The following is a 13,161-nucleotide window of genomic DNA, read 5'->3' as shown; positions in this document are numbered from 1 at the left end:
GTGGGTTGCCATTTCCTTCTTCAGGGGATCTTCCCTACCCAGGGACTGAACCTTGTCTCCTGCAAAGAGAGATTCTTTACCATCTGAGCCACTAGGGAAGCAAGTACATATATATACAACATCCCCAGATCAAGGAACAGGTCTTTAGTAGGTTCCAAAAAAACACTAACCTCCCTATGTAGAAAAGACAGTTACTATGCATAATTCTAAAGGTTACCACATCAAACACATAGCTCTTCTTGTAAAGCATCACAGTAATCTGAAAAAAGAATCATTCATACTTTTCAAATAAACACAAAATAAACCACATAATTCTGAATAAGTAGTAACAACTTTATTTTAACTCAACGTGCTGAAATGCAAAAAATATTTTCAGCAACAAGATACAAAAAGTATGTATCTCATCATTGACATCAGCTGATTAAAAATGAGGCTGAAAAGTTCAATGTGTCTTTATACATTTGAATCTTGAAAATCAATTCCCCCCAGAACTAATTTTTAAATAATTTCAGCAGACTTTTATTTTCAAAAATGGGACTCAATTTATATTTTCATTCTAAAAAACTGAGGGCAAAAATTAACTGGGTTACAGTATACAATGATAAACTCTAACAACAGAAAAAGATTTAAATATAAGAATTCTTTTTCAAACGTAAAGTCCACATACTGCAAACAGAAGACACGGTGTGGTGATTTCATTCTTAGTGAAGAGGAAATCTCGCATGGTAGGCACTCAATATTTGTTCAACTGGACCTAAAATTTACATCATTCCATTTTAACACATAAACAAAGTAGAGCTCATAATCTGTATAAAAGAGGTTTGCAAAATACTCTTTATGTGTGCTGAAAGTGCTGTCTTTATAATCTGAAAACACTAAAACCCACCCACCCACCTTGTTTTGCAAGAATACACTGAATATTTTCATTTTACCCATCAAAGAGCATGAACATCCAACTCAGAATAATTCACCTCTTCAAGCAGACTTGGCTTTGAGAAAAGCTTGCTGAGTTGGACTTAAAACAACTTACTGAAGTCCCTAGTGTTCTATTTTAGTTAACACTAGGAAGCATACAAAGATTCTGCTTAGATTTTGAATTTATGCACAAAACTTAAATGGGTAAATAAATTAGTTAATTACATGTCTGGCAATTTAAGCTCTAACTTAGTTTAAAAATAAAACAATAATGTTCATGACAAATTTTTAAGAGATCTTCATTAATATTTTTAAACTCAATTTCAAAACTGATGTCCTAAAAAGGCACTGTTTTCACATTTCATCATGCAGTAAATTGGTCACATTTTTGAGAATTATAATTTCCTCAATTGTCCCCCCAAATAAAGCACATTTAAATGGAATACATTTCAACTAACCTAAACTTTCAACATTTAACTGAGTCCTATTTTCAGAAATTCACTTTTGAACATACCACACACAAATCCAAGCAAATATACATATACACACATACACACGCACACACACATGCCTAATGACCACATAATACATGCAAGGATCTCCAATTACTATTTCAAGACAATGACACATGAGTATTCAAGGAGGTAACAATGGCAGGCCATATGTGATGGCACCTTCATATTTGTGCTCCAAGTATCGATACACACGAAAATTAAAAAATGAAAAAGGCACAAATATAGTGTTTCTGTATCTCAATCTAAAGAACAGTTCTCCAATGGTTACTTTTATAATATGTAACGTTTAAGACCAGTAACTACTTTTCTAAGAAAGAGCTGTTTAGGTGACAAAAGGGAAACAGGAGCAGGCTTTAGTTCAAAAGGCAACAACACTGCTTTGAACAAAATCTGTGTCTACTGAAAACCATGTGTATAGTTTAAAAAAAAAAAAAGGCTATTAGAACACTCATTTCAGAATACATTAACAGTTTTACATTGCCTCAAGAACCCACAATACCAAAAATATACAAATAAATAAAAAAAAATCAACTACCATGTGATTCTGTTAATATAATTGGTAGGCATTATATTATCTGCAAAGTGGACATTTCTACAAACGTGGATATCCTTACAGCACAGTGTTTGACATTTTTGGTACAAAATGTGTTACCAAACCAAAAAAAAAAAAAATCTTTATAATAAAACCCTTCAGATTTGCAATAAACACAAAAGTAAGGGTAAGCTGAAATGTACATTATAGATGTTACCACTGAAGTCACTATGGTTAGAAATGTAGATTCAAGCAGTGAATTAATTCACAATGCGTCTGTGTGCATTTGATATAAATGGATATACCAGTATTTTTTTTTTTTTTTAAATATGTGACAACAAAATTCTAGGGCCTGAGAGGGGAATTTTTTTCTTCTAAGACCCTGGCAAAATCTCAAATCCTTAAAGTGTATATGTATGTGTGTTTTTTTTTAAGCTGCACACTGCAAATTTAAAAGGCTCAATCTTATGGTTTAGTTAAGAAGTGAATTTCTGCTCCTTATAATACTCTTACGTAGTTTTCTACTTCCTATAATACTCTTACATAGGACAGAGTCCACTCATATGTAAGAATCCTTCTTCTATCCCAAGGTAGTCTTTCAATATTAAATTTAACTTAATACAACAAAGACTCAAACTACAAAAGAAGAAATGAAGATATCTGAAAATACCATCTTTTCAAACTTCAGTTTGATGTGGATAACAAATGATTATTTGACAGCGTTTGTTCAATGTAAATATGAATCATTCTTGGCATATTAGGATTCAGTAAATACCTAATAGATAACAAAAATAATATCTATTTTAAAACTTTAGCTTCATTTTTTTTCCTTTTGCCCTAACTTCAAAAACTAAATAAACAAATTATACAAATTTTAATCTGGAGAATAGTTACATAGGTAAATATATAGATATATGCATTCTTTTTTTCCAGTGACACACTTTTTCCCCTTATGGTCAAACACAAATCTTGCCCAAGAAGCATACTGCCACTGTTAGAGGAAATCTGATGCAGCACTTGACAATGATCATTCCTGCTTCGCCATGACAATGCACTAGAACAGACCTCTGCTGTGAACAAACTGAAGATATGTATGTGTTTAAAGCTAAAATTCATTTATAATAAAGAACTGGCCTGTGAAAAGCAGTTTAGAAACAGTTTATCCTGTTCACATTATGCATTATTTCAATTATCATCCACAATGTTGGTACAGTTACTGAGACAGACAGGAGAAACCTAGGGAGGAAAAAAGGTTTCAGAGTGTAGCCTGACATATTTCTAAGGGTCCTCTCCTTTGGTCTTCAAATAATAGTTCATTGTTTTTAGAAGGAGAGTAGACTGTCTAGGATTCATTTACTGTTCAGGTGCCTTCTCCAAAGTGTGATAAAACAGTAGTAAATTCAATAATGAATATCTGAAAGTGAAACCAATGTAACTATAATTGGGAATATCTTTCTTATCTATTATCACAAACATCCCAGTTGCCTCCATCTTTCTTAAAAAATTCCTTCAAAAGTTAAGACAATTAATTATACCACATCAATTCCCTCAAAAGAAAGGAAAAAAAAAAAAAAAGAGTACCATTTAGCATATAAAAATTACACATTAAAAGTGCATATATATCTTCTTAATTGGCCCAGTCATTAAATTTATATTTGGTCATCCTTACTTTTAACATATAGAATTCTTCATGTAAATGTAGGTCACTACAAATTAAAAAAAAAATTAATTCAGCACTAAACATCCTTTCTTATTGAAATCTTAACCTCAATCAGTTCTCAATCATTGTAAACTTGGATAAACTCACAAAGAAACACAAGTAAAGGTTTGTTATGCTTCTCTTAGTTTGCTGGACAATTAACATACAAACATCACAAATTTCACTAAAAATTTGGGCCAACTCATTGCATATTTGCCCCCTGAAATGAAAAATAAATTAGAACTGAAGCAGTGTATTGCCATAACTTACCTTGAAGGTAAGCAGTTTCTCCTGTATTTATAGAACTTAGACTAGAAACATTACCAGTCATCTCCAACACAAGTGCTTTTTTAAAAGAAAACCTAGTTTTAAACTTTTAGTACAGGACAAACCCTACAAAATTCATCTGCCTTTCTCAAACTAATGGAAGATCCTTTTGAAACTTACTATCTTCAGTTATCAATATTACTGCATTATGGAGCTAGTGCAATCCTGCATAGCCTTGGTCACAATGACAAGGCACAATAAAAAAATTAAAGTATTATATGAACAAGAGAAGTCACTGAAGATAATTTAAGGCCTTGAAGTGAATTAGAGTATAATCAGTCTAATTTAAAGCTGAAGAATAAACCATAAATTATCCACCTGAAATGCAAGCAATATGCTTTTTCAGCTTCTGTTCTGTGGACAAGACAACAGAAACAACTCTTGCTTATGGTTTGTGTATTAGAATCCTTCTGGACCTGGAGGAGTTTAGTCAATTCCATTTTTCTACAGTTCATGGAGGGTTTCAAGACTGTTTTAGCCGTTTTCGTGGAATACCAAACTGTGGACACTGTGCAGATGCTAGTGCTCGGAAGGCTTCTGCTACCAAATGTGGGTGAGAATGAATCATGGACTTCCACCCGGATGTTTCCATTATGTCCGCTGCTTGGCTGAAAAATAAAAGTAAGAGATGTTTACTAAGAAGTACTTTGCAAAACGCATTGTTGCACTGTCATTTTTTTTTTTAAATTTACAGATTTCAAAATTCTGTCTCCTATGTATTCACACCACTTGAATTCATTAAAATATCATCTTTACCTTATTGGTATTTTCTGTTGTAACTGAAACTTTTCAATTTTTCTGCAAATTCTACTCTCCTGAAGTGTATGACACTGGTCTGCAGAGCTCTACTCCCACTGTTACCATTTCTACACTCACTCTTTCAAGAGCTCCTTTCTCTGGCTCTTACACACAGGTTTTCTCTAGAGTTCCAAGTTTTGCCCTCTACTTTTCTTTAGTATTCATTGTTCATCTTATCTCAGCCACTTTCACAATTTTAACTATCACACTCAACAATGATAAACAGTGATTTGCTAAGTCCTAGGCCTCCCACAAGGTCTGTCCCCAACCACCTGTTTTCTTTACTTGGACATGCCTTGAACGCCGTAAATTTCAGAATGAGGATGAGAACTCAACATGTCTAATCCCCAAATTCTTCCTCTCTCATTTCCAATAAGCTAATGCTTCCACCATCACCCAGTGATTCAAGTTGGAAACCTGGGAGTCACCCTAGATGCCATCCTTTCTAATCAATAATTAAAGCCCTATTTGAATTCCCAAAGGTATCCTGAATCAAGTAAGGCCCACATCTCATGCTTGAATTATTATAAGTCTCCTAATTTGTCTTCTACTCTCCTATCATGCTCTTCTCAAACCAGCTTCCATGCTACCTCAGGAATAAACACCTTAAAAAGGTCTTCTTCTGTTGTTCTCCAATGCTAGTACACAGCTTCTTTAGAAAGAGAAATGAGAAACGTTTCCCAGTTCTTCCCTCTAGCTTTCTACCGCCCATTCCATGCTTTGGCACTGTGTATAATATCAATAATAATAGTAACAACAACAATACTGAACTGTTTATTGTTAAAGGATGTACAACACGCTCTGAGTTAACACAATTACTCAAGCAACAAATCTAGTTATCCTTGCTCATCTGTCTTCTCTCCTTTGTACCTACCTACCATCCAAATAATACACAAATATTACAGAATGTCCATTCAAAATATATATGCTTTTATTTCCTTCTAGCCCCACTATCACTAATCAAGTCAAATTTTTATCTTCATCTCTTGCCTGAACTACCTTCAATAACTTTCTAACTGGCCTACCTATACATAACCATTCTCCTTAATTACCACCACCACCACAACCTCCCCACACTCAAGCATGTGGAGAGACTGCTAAAACAAACACCTGATCACATCCTCCTCTAGGTTAAACTCTTTTACTGTATGACCATCCTCTTTGAATAATGTCTAAAAGCCCTAATGTTATTTAGATCGCCTTCCATGATCTGATCTTTGCCTTTTCTCTCCAGCTTCTCATACTCCTCATCCCCATACTGTTCTTTCTTATCTTCAAACTGTTGTACACCTGTATCTTTTTTTTTTTCTGGGACATACCTTTCCACTTCTTCCCTCTTCTTCACCGAGGTAAGTCCTACTAATACTTCAGGTCTTTATACAACAATTCTTCAAAAGGACTTTCTCTGACACTTAGGTCAGGTCTTTTTGCTATATGCTCAGATGTGTATGCTCTGCCTTACCTATTATTACACTTTATTTCAACTACTTTGTTTAGTTCCTATATATCTCCTGCTAAACCATAAACTCTACGAAGGCATGAAAAACATATCTGTCAAATGAATGATCGACTATTGCTTCATGCATCTATACTTGGATTCAAGTGATGCTTTCTGTCTGCAATGCCTTTTATTTCCTCCTCAGTTCTGCTTATTTCTATTCAGATTTTAAGACAAAGCTCAGTCATGTTTACATCTAAACCTCCACCCTTAGTTGTGTCCTGCACATACCCTTCTTTATGACATTACTTACCATATTATAATGAAATATGCATGGATGTGTTTCTGTCATTAGATAAATTTCTTAACAAGGATTTTTCCTCATACTTGTTTCTGTATGCAGCACCTTAGCATAGTGCTTGACACAAAACTGATGCTAGGCATTCAGTTTAGTTTGCTGAACTAAACATTAGCTGATAACAATTAAAAAATTTGCCTGACATCAAATTACCAGTGTACTTTCACGTTTATAATTTCAACTCGCTGTTTAGAATCATAGAGATTGTTAATATACCTGATATTTTCATTGATTTAATTCAACAAGTATCTATTGACAGTCTCTATGTACACCATAGTTTCTACATGGGATACAGAATAAGCTTATATTTTTTTGACACTGTAAAATATTTTTACAGACTATAGAGATTGAATGTGGCAAAGTACGAAGCATCACAAAATTATTATTCAATTTTTCTAGGAACACATACCATAATATATTATCTATCACAGACTGACCAATATATATATATAGACTAGCTAGTATTTTAAAAGTATTCACTCATTTTTACCTTTAGAAAACAGAATTCACGAACTATTAAGAATTCAGTTAACCAACTTCAAATCTATCAGAACAGATGAAAGCAAGGGAATCATAAGTCAAACATTCATTTTCTTGTCTTTGACACAATCTTTTTTTAATTTCTTACATCAATTTTTGATAATTTCCAAGAACAGAGTTTAACGGTATATAGGCAAAAACTAATCAAAAGCAGATGCAAATTCTTCAACCTACTGACTCTCGTTTTGATTCTGAGTAACTGCAAAGAGTAAAAAAGTCACTCTAAAAGTGAGTGAAGAAGGGGGAGAAAAAGGGAATAATAAATTCTCATGCTTATGTCATTCTGAAGATTCAGGCTTAGAAAGATGTCATGACTACCCTGTTCCTTAGGGTTTTACCAGGGGAAAGATCAAATTGCTACCATTTCTGGAAGGCTAGGTAATTAACCTAATGCAGATGTGATGCAAGGTACCTGGCTGCCCTAAGAAGCAGTGGCATTCAAATGTTAAGACTTCCCAGGTAAATCTGGAGGGTACATTTCCTCATAGGATAAAATTAATATTTCCTACATATTTAGAAATGCTTTCTGAAGGGGAAGGCACAGGGTCTCTAGGAGTCACTGAAATACCTGGACTGAGCTACATGCTAATGTGAACATATATGCTTAAGAAAAGACAGTGTCCATCCCAGTTCAAATTACAAGCTGATCTACAAGGGAGCATAGCCTCAAGAATCCACTACATGGTTAAATTATTTTTTTTTAACTGGCAGTTTGGTTCATGTCATTAATATCTGGATTCATACTTATTGTAGATGAACAAAAGGCTATGCAACAAACACTTAATTTCATGTATGCAGATCAACTTTAAGTCAGAAACTGATGTCATCTTACTTGCTGTTCCAGTTTTTCCCATCTTTACACCCAAGCTGTCGAAGTACACTGCACCTGCATTGAAGATTTAAACACACTTAAGAAAAAGTCAGGTGAAAAACTGTTGAAGGTGTCATGTCCACTGAAATACAAGCACAGCTTACCTATTAATAAAGTCTATGGCTTGTGCTTTCAATTGCTCTGCACTGTGCAAATCTGCAAGGACAAGGGTATCAGCAACATTTTCTACTGAGAGGTTACTACACAAAGCTTCTTCACACATGACCTTCAGCCGTTCCAGTGCATACTATCCAGAAAGGAAAACACAACATTAAACATTTATTCAAACTACCAAGTTCTAAATACATAATATTTATAACTTAGAAAATGAAGTTAAAGCATAATATACATCGAACTGAGGGTACTTTAAAAGTCTTTATTTTAAATATAAAGAAAGTATGAGTTCCCGCATTCAAGATAAAGACCAATTTCTCTGAAGAAATTTCTATCTTAAGAAAATTTCTATCTGAGTTCAAGATAGAGGATGAAATGTCAACCCACTCCAATATTCTTGACTGGAGAATCCCATGGACAGAGCAGCCTGGAGGGCTGAAGTCCAAAGGGATACGACTGAGCACACATGCAAGGTACAGTGTATTTTTAAAACAGAGGCTTCTTTAAAAACCTGTTAGTACTCAACAAACAAACAAAAATACCTTTATTACTTAATATTCTTAATGAGTATATTTCTCTTTTCTAATATTTTAAACACCAGTCAGGACACAGCATATTGTCACTACTTAATCCTGAAGAAAAATGATAAAGCTTAATACTCATAACCATAACTTGTATTTGACATACATGTGAAGAGAACATACTTGGCAGCTTTACTGAGGTATAACTGACATACAATAAAATGCACATATTTGAAGTTTATACAGCCACATAACCATCATTAAATCAAGAGTGAACACAGTCATTATCCCCCAAATTTCCTTCTACCTCTTTGTAATCCTCCTTTCTTACCCCACCTCAGGCAAGACCTCTGATATGTTTTCTACTGCTAGAATTCACATTTTCTGAAGTCTTCTATAAAAGAAATCATACAATTTGCACTTGTTTTTATCTGGCTTCCAGTCATTATAATTATTTTAAGATTCATGCATGCTGTTGTCTGTGTATCAATAGTTCTATGCTTTTTACTGTTCAGTGGTATCCCATTGATTTGTTGATGAACATTTGGGTGTTTCCAGTTTCTAGCCGTTACTAACAAAGCTGCTACAAACATTCATATAAGTCATTAAACGGGCATATGCTGTCTTTTCCCTTGAGTATAAACCTATAAATAAATGCACTGGATAATATGGTTAAATGTAAAACTTAAAAAAAATTGCCAAACAGTCTTTCAAAGTGGTTGTATCATTTTACACTCTCATAAAGCAGTATATAAGAGTCCATATCCTTGACCATACTTGGTGTGGTTTTAATAATTTTAGTTGTTTTAACAGTCATAGATATATCTCATGGTGGTTTTAACTTACACTACCCTAACGAGGTTGAGCATTTTTTGATATACTGAATGGGCTACTGAATGGACACTATTTTAAGAAGTATTCAAATATTTTTATTTTTAGAAATAACTTTGTTTACTTATAATTGTTTTGAGAGTTCTTTATATAGTCTGAATATGAAAGACCTTTATCGTATATATTCTGGATAAAAGTTGTTCATCAGTTATGCTTTGCAAATATGTTCTTCCAGTGTATTCTGAAGAAGTTTTAAATTTCATTGAGACCCAATTTATCATTTTTCCTTTTATGTATATTTAGTGTCATAGCCAAGAAGTCTTTGCCTAGTGTAAGACTATGAAGATGTTCTCCTATATTTTCTTTTAGAAGTTTAAGATTTTTTTGGGTTTATAATCTATTCTGTGTTACTTTTTGTATATGATGTGAAGTACACACACAGAATTCGATCTTTCCAAGAGTTCAACCACAGTTCATCTTTTTGGGTACAGACTACCAATTCCTATAGCACCATGTACTGAAAAGACTATCATTTCTCCAATCAGCTATCCTTGCACTTTCTTATAGTCATACACGTGACAGTCTATTTCTGTACTGTCTATTCTGTTTCAATGAGTTGTCTATCTTGTCACCAATACAACAGTGTCTTAAATACTAAAGCTTTATGAGTTCTCCATTTTATTAATAATCTTTTTCAAAGTTATCTGGTTATTCTAGGTCCCTGCACTTGCATATAAAATTTTAAAACAGCTTGTCAATTGGTACCCCTCATCCCTGCAAAGGCAGGTTAGGATTTTGATACCAACATGCTGGTTCTCCTAATCAAAAGAGAAGTGACATTTTAACAATGTTAAAATTTCCAGTCCATTAATAAGACTTTCTCTCCATTTACTGAAGTGTACCTGAATTTCTATTATCAGTATATTATAATATTCAGCATACAGGTCTTGACCATCTTTTGTCAGACTCATGTCTACGTGTTTTGTATTTTTCATTCCATTATAATGGCATTTCTACATTTAAATTCTGAGACAGTTACAGATTTGAATAAGCTGTAAGAAATAAGATTCCATACACACTTGTCCCAGTTTCTTGCTTTGGTAACATTTTTTAAAATGAGTATAATTATCACTGTAAATACATATTCATAAATACACATACAGACATACACATGGACAGAAGTAGCATGGATATTAGTACTTTTGGAGAAAGCTCCCAATGGGCTTTAGCGTTTTCAGGATTGAGAACTACTGACTTTGAAATGTCCTGCCACTTTTACACTGTTTCCCTATCTTCAAGAATTTAGCACTGTAAAAGAACATTACAAAATAAGATGTTTTTTTCTCTACATCCTGTATTAAAAAATAAATCTATGAATATAGGATTAAATTAGAAAAAATATACAATATTTTCTTTTTTATAGATGAACGTCATGCACTGTATCTTAAGACTATCTCAAAATTGCAATAAATTATATGCACTACTGCGTGTTCTCATAAAACACACAGAGAGTAAAGATACACTCAAAACTACTGAGTCTGAAGTTAACATTCCATTTGTTCCATATACTCTAAATCAGCTCAAGATACTTTTATGTCTTATTGATTTAAAATTTTTCATTTCCATATTATCCCACTGTGTTATTTCATAATACTCAAGAGGCATCCACAAATAGTATAAATTAATTCAATACTTCAAGTTATTGAGGGTTCTCATTTGATGATAGCTTTCTAGATATGTCAAGCTTGAGGACATTTTTCATCTCTTTAAGACCTAATTACTTACTTTGTCTGCAGCTGCCAACAAGTTGTCAGCCATTTTGTCAAGGTTTGGCGCTTTCCCTGTGTAAATGAATCTCATCATTTCTTTAAAAACCTCAGGGTCTACATCATTTATTTCCACTCGATTCTGGTATTAAAAACACAGAAAATGTTGTATTTCAAAAAAAAAGCAGATAGACAATGAACCAGAGCAAAACTAACAATAGTTTAAAAGCCCCGAATCAGCACTTAAGCAATGTACAACTCAAATATTCATTAAAGTGTATTTTAAAAGTTAAGCAGGCAGGTCTAAGAAGAAGTATAACAAGTCAAGCACTACCATGTAGAAATAGAAACCCCAGTTTCTCAGTTAAAAAGTCAAATACAAATTAAAAAAAACAAATCTGTAAGGCCAAACTAAATCTTTATTCAGTTTCTGACCTCTATCTTAGAGGAAGATGGCTATTAACTTTTTTGGTTTCTCTAGTTCTGCAGAGACGAGAAAGCAGAGCCATGTAAATAAACTTAGGAAGGAGTTGCCCAGTTGGAGCAATAACGCTCACATGTAATACAACCAGCAAAAATCTATCTCTGGTCTTTAGTCTGACTACATTTCAAAATGGCAGGTAAAAGAGAAATATCTGGGAAAACCAAATGGGTAGTATTACAGTTCAAGTAGACTAATAGCAACACAATTTATGTCCTTTATTAAATATAATATACTTACTCTTATTATAGTGGTAAAAAGAATATACGAATTGTTTCTGTTCTAGAAAACAAATTCCAAAATCAACTCAAACAGTCTAGAAAGAAGGAATATACACCTTAACTGGAGAATTCTCAAATAGGTATGGATCAGAACAGTCCTTTCAGATAGTTATTCTTTTTAAATAACAACTATCCACTTATTTTGCTATTGTGACATGCCACAATAGCAAGAGCTGTTATTTGGAATGTTAGCCCACATTAAGCTACATCTATTTTTCTACTATAGAACCCATTTCACCCCATCCTCTTATTTCTTTCTAAAATCCTAACAATAAGAACATGCACTGTTACTTTTAAAATATACATTCCAATATTCTACATGTATATAAATTAGATGTGAGCCCTTTAAACAAGGTTTACCTTTTTGCTTTCTTCCATTTCATGTTCAAACATGGCATTAAAAACTGGGGATCGAGCTGTAACAAGATTAAGCATCATTATTTAAAGCAAAAATTTATGAAAGAAATGTAATGTATTACTCAAAAGTAGAAAGTACCTGCAAGAACAGATTTATGAGCTTTAAATTCTTGTCCTCTCACAAAAAAACTGCAATCTGTAAATCTTGTGTTTTCCCAGAGATTACCTAAATCTTCTGCTAGTCGGCATTCAGGCACCTTTAACATATTTGTATTAGTATGTCCTGATATATTTACTGAATCTTGGACCACACTCACCTAATAAAAAAAGGGACAGCAAGAATAAATACTTTCATAAATTAATATCAGTAGTTAGCTACTAAGTTTCAACCTAAACTTATCATTAAAATCATATAGAAAATTCAATGCACTCCTTATCAAAAATGCTAACATTTGGGAAGTGAATTTAAAGCCACAAATTAAAGGAGAGAAATAACACAGAAAAAAAAAATTGAAACAAATTGGACAATTTTAAGTGATATTTTAAATAAATAAATGGCTTACTGATTCCTGAGAATGCTGTTATTAAACTAATCACAAAAACTATTTCTCAACAACAAAAAAAGTCATAATATGATTCCAAATTCAAATAGGAGAAAATAGTTTTGTGAGGAGAAAGAAATTTAATTTTCTCTTTTATTTCCTCACATTACAGAACTATCAACATTTAAAGTTTATTAAACATATAATAAACACAGCATAACACTTATGACATTTTAGAATATGTTTAAAACTACAGACTATAATATGCAATTTGC

At 33.0% G+C, this 13,161-nt stretch overlaps 1 protein-coding gene across 6 annotated transcripts in view; it reads right to left on the bottom strand.

The window, feature by feature from the left end:
- Nucleotides 1-312: 312 nt before the first annotated feature.
- The window catches only part of SPOPL (speckle type BTB/POZ protein like), a 51,824-nt gene continuing 38,975 nt past the window's right edge, over nucleotides 313-13,161 (bottom strand). For 5 of the 6 annotated variants that reach the window (XM_040228525.1, XM_040228528.1, XM_040228529.1 and 2 more), the window contains 6 exons: nucleotides 12,484-12,661; nucleotides 12,348-12,403; nucleotides 11,245-11,367; nucleotides 8,098-8,240; nucleotides 7,955-8,008; nucleotides 313-4,596 (listed from right to left, as the gene is read on the bottom strand). In XM_040228525.1, coding sequence (XP_040084459.1) covers nucleotides 4,452-4,596; nucleotides 7,955-8,008; nucleotides 8,098-8,240; nucleotides 11,245-11,367; nucleotides 12,348-12,403; nucleotides 12,484-12,661 — 699 coding nt within the window. In that variant the 3' untranslated portion in view covers nucleotides 313-4,451. The remainder of the gene's footprint in view (nucleotides 4,597-7,954; nucleotides 8,009-8,097; nucleotides 8,241-11,244; nucleotides 11,368-12,347; nucleotides 12,404-12,483; nucleotides 12,662-13,161) is intronic. The other variant, XM_040228527.1, reaches the window with a different exon arrangement.

Source organism: Oryx dammah, unplaced genomic scaffold, assembly GCF_014754425.2.
Source record: "Oryx dammah isolate SB20612 unplaced genomic scaffold, SCBI_Odam_1.1 HiC_scaffold_27, whole genome shotgun sequence".
NCBI lineage: Eukaryota > Metazoa > Chordata > Mammalia > Artiodactyla > Bovidae > Oryx > Oryx dammah.
The sequence above is the reverse complement of the archived record's forward strand: the minus strand, read 5'-3'. Positions and strand labels throughout refer to the sequence as shown.